The following is a 3,719-nucleotide window of genomic DNA, read 5'->3' on the forward strand; positions in this document are numbered from 1 at the left end:
AGTATATATTACTTTAAAATATTTTTTTTATAAAATACATTTACATTAAAGCAATCAATCACTGGGATTTATTAATTGTGAATTACAAATGGATAATTGAGATGGGTCTTATACTATCTGTTACTCAATTCAAATCACAATATAAACTAAATGGATAAAAATGATTGTCGAGAGAAAATCACTCTTCATGTTTTTCCTATTTTTGGGTATGATTTATTCATTATCCAATATCCATTCATGTATTTTTTTTTTCGGGTTTTTTTAATTTCATATTTTTATATAAGGGGTTAAAAATATTACTCTAATCTATCTATAGCCTTTTTGCTTGCTGGGTGGCAAATAGGCATAAATCGAAATGAGAGAAATGTTTTGATTTTAGTGGTGACAATCGAAACCCATAAAATTAATATAATATTTTGTTCCTTCTTTCCCTACTTATGATTAGTCACTTTTTAGCACATGTTCCATCCCAATCAATAAAAAACTTCAAAATCCAATAACTCTGTCTAAAAATTTAGTACCACTCCAATCTTATTTATAAGTTTTAAATTTAGGAAAAGATATTGTCCATTTTATAAGTTTCAATTTGGGATTTGTCTTAACATTTAATGTATTTTTTCTATTTTTTCCTTAATTATTTATTGTCTTTCCTTCATTATGCTCTCTTTTATCATATTTTCCCACACATTCTCTTTCATCATTTTTCTTATTTATTATAAGGACATATTTAGAAACAAAATTATCTTTCTAACCTATTTATTGTTTTTAACTAATTTTAACTAATAGTTCGTTATCCGTGAATTAGTTATTTAAAACTTATAATAAAAACTGAAGGGATTATATTTCTAACTTTGATCCCATTAAATGCATGTGCTTTAAAAGTTAAACAACATACATAAACATTTAATGAGTGACAAAATTAGAAACTTGTAATAAAAATGAATGACATACTATAGTTAGGAAAAAAAAAATTATTCTCTCTACTTTATGAATAGGACTAGAATGACATTAACATTATTATTAAAAGAACAGACGTTAACATTAACAGTTTAAGATTATTAGCGGGATTTAACCCATTAGGTTAAAAAATTGCTGGCTATATTCTTTTTTTTTTTTTTTACAAAAAAGAATCCACAATATTGCGAAGCAAACAACATGAGCAAGCTGAATTAGATAAAGAGGATAAGGTATTTGAAATGATCGGCAAATTTGTAGAAGATCTGACGAGAGTTTAGACTCTGATCTTCTTATTCCTGTGATCCGCCAGAAGCGAAGGGAAAAAATAGAAAAGTGGATAAACCAGGGGCAAAAGTGTAAATGCAATAACGTCCATAACATCCACACTGCACGCCTAGTTTTGCAGAGAGTAATCGTAGTTACCTCCCAAACCAAGCCGAGATTTTGCATTATCCGTTTATTACCATTTTTCTTCTTCTTTCTCCTTCTTCTTCTCTCTTTTAACTCCACACTCGTTGCTCTCATGAATCACCTGCCCCCTCTTTAACCCCCTCCTCGATCGAATTTCGTCGTTTTTTGTTTCTTCCTTTGATTTTCACTCTGATTTTCCCAGAACAGAGAAAATGGATGATAACAATGGCGATCATCAGACGAAACCCGCACCTCGCCTCAATGGATTCACTATTCTGTGTGCTCTTCTTGCCTCCGTCACTTCCGTTCTCCTTGGATATGGTATGTTTGATTCTATGTTTCGAAAGGTTGAATTGAATTCGATTCATGTGGCATTTGTGATTTATGCGTGATTGTGTGTGTGAATTCCTGCAGATATTGGGGCTATGAGCGGTGCTTCGGTTTTGATTAAGGAGGACATGGGGATCTCTTCTTCAAAACAAGAAATCCTGGTGGGTGTTTTGAATGTGTTCTCTCTGTTTGGATCGCTTGCTTCTGGAAAAATGTCCGATTGGATTGGCCGCCGATACACCATTGTGTTTGCCGCATTCACGTTTTTTTTAGGTGCCGTTTTGATGGGTCTCGCGCCCAATTTTTGGGTTCTCTTGGTCGGTCGGATGGTCGCCGGAATTGGCGTCGGCTGTGCCCTCATGATTGCCCCTCTCTACACCGCCGAGCTCTCTCCGGCCATGAGCCGCGGCCTCCTCACCTCCCTTCCCGAAGTCTTCATCACTTTCGGCATCCTGCTCGGCTACATAATTAACTACTGCCTCGCCAGTCTTCCGTTACACCTGGGCTGGAGGCTCATGCTCGGCCTCGCCGCCGCGCCCTCAATTGCCATCGCTTTCGGCGTCATAGCCATGCCGGAATCCCCTCGTTGGCTCGCCATGAAAGGGAAGGTCGCCCAGGCAAAAAAGGTCCTCCTGAAAACCTCATCGTCGCCGGAGGAAGCGGAACAAAGACTCCAGGAAATTACCACAGCGGCGGCAATGGTCACCGGCGGCGAAGGGGATTTCCGCGGGGAAGGTGTCTGGAAGGAGCTATTGCTGAGACCCTCACCAGCAGTCCGTCGCATGCTGGTCACTGCCATCGGAATGAACTTCTTCATGCAAGCCTCCGGAAACGACGCCGTTGTGTACTATTGCCCGGAAGTGTTCAGAGCCGCCGGGATCCACAACAAGAAACAACTCTTCGGCGTGAACGTGATCATGGGCTTAGCCAAAACTTCATTCGTTCTGCTCTCTGCTCTGTACCTAGACAAGTTTGGAAGGCGACCCCTATTGTTATTGGGCTCAACGGGTATGTCCATCTCTCTAGCTGGGCTCGGAGTGGGCTCATTGTTTCTACAGAAATCAGTCAGGAAGCCACTTTGGGCCATCATCCTGTGTGTGGTGGCAGTGTGTGCTGACGTGTCATTCTTTTCAATTGGGCTTGGGCCCATAACGTGGGTATACTCGTCGGAAATATTTCCGACAAGGATGAGGGCCCAAGGTTCAAGCTTGGCGATATCTGTGAACAGGCTCGTCTCCGGCGTGGTGTCGATGACGTTCTTGACGATATCAAAGAAGATAACGTTCGCCGGAATGTTCTTCGTGTTGTGTGGGATAATGGTGGTGGGGACACTGTTCTTTTATGTGTTCATACCAGAGACCAAAGGGAAGAGCTTGGAAGAATTGGAGACTTTGTTTGAGAAAAAACCCAAAGCTGGTGAACATAGGGAAACCGAAATGGGAGCTGTTTAGGGTTGTTAATTGTAATTTTAATGATGTGGAATTATTGTAGTTGGGCTTTTAAGGTTTTCCTGCCTCTTGCCTCTTGTGTTAACCGGGTCCAGAAGTTAATTTTTGTTTTTTTGGGGACTTGGTTGCCATCCTCCTTTTGTAATTATGCAGATTTGATACGAAGGAAAGAAAAGAAGCATCTTGTCTAACCTTGAATTTATTTATCTGTAATTTTTCTAAGGTTTAGTTTGGATGGAGGAAAAAAGGGGAGGAAAATAAATGGGAGAGAACACTATAAAGAAAAACTTTCAATTTAAAAAATTTACTATTTTTGACCTTCTTTTTTCTCCTAATATTCTTTTTATTCTAATTTTCTTTCCAAAAGTAGGAGTCATTGGGAAAAGAAATGACAGTTCAATTTCTGATTGAAACCATAGAACATTAAGAAAAAGAAAATGTGTAGAGTGTTGACATTAATGCAATGCACTAGTGTCTAGTGCAGAGAGGCAGGGAATACTCTTTTTTTAAATTAAAAAAAATTATTCTGATGGCTTTTACTCTTTTTTTTTTTAAAATTCTTTTTGGGCTTTG

The 3,719-nt window shown here is 38.7% G+C and overlaps 1 protein-coding gene across 1 annotated transcript; it reads left to right on the plus strand.

The window, feature by feature from the left end:
- Nucleotides 1–1,502: 1,502 nt before the first annotated feature.
- On the plus strand, nucleotides 1,503–3,201 carry LOC114731076 (polyol transporter 5-like). Its single transcript, XM_028918203.1, has 2 exons — nucleotides 1,503–1,689; nucleotides 1,783–3,201. Exons 1-2 carry the CDS (start codon nucleotides 1,581–1,583, stop codon nucleotides 3,147–3,149), a joined length of 1,476 nt encoding a protein of 491 aa, XP_028774036.1. The 5' UTR covers nucleotides 1,503–1,580; the 3' UTR covers nucleotides 3,150–3,201.
- Nucleotides 3,202–3,719: the final 518 nt, after the last annotated feature.

Source organism: Neltuma alba, unplaced genomic scaffold (genome assembly GCF_004799145.2).
Source record: "Neltuma alba isolate B1F8T4 unplaced genomic scaffold, ASM479914v2 tig00012800_pilon, whole genome shotgun sequence".
In the NCBI taxonomy this organism is placed as follows: Eukaryota; Viridiplantae; Streptophyta; class Magnoliopsida; order Fabales; family Fabaceae; genus Neltuma; species Neltuma alba.

Bases quoted from the DNA above. Each gene is read 5' to 3' on its own strand.
- LOC114731076 (XM_028918203.1), top strand. From the start codon at position 1,581: ATGGATGATAACAATGGCGATCATCAGACGAAACCCGCACCTCGCCTC. The intron at 1,690-1,782 runs GTATGTTTGATT...GAATTCCTGCAG, and splicing joins TTCCGTTCTCCTTGGATATG to ATATTGGGGCTATGAGCGGT.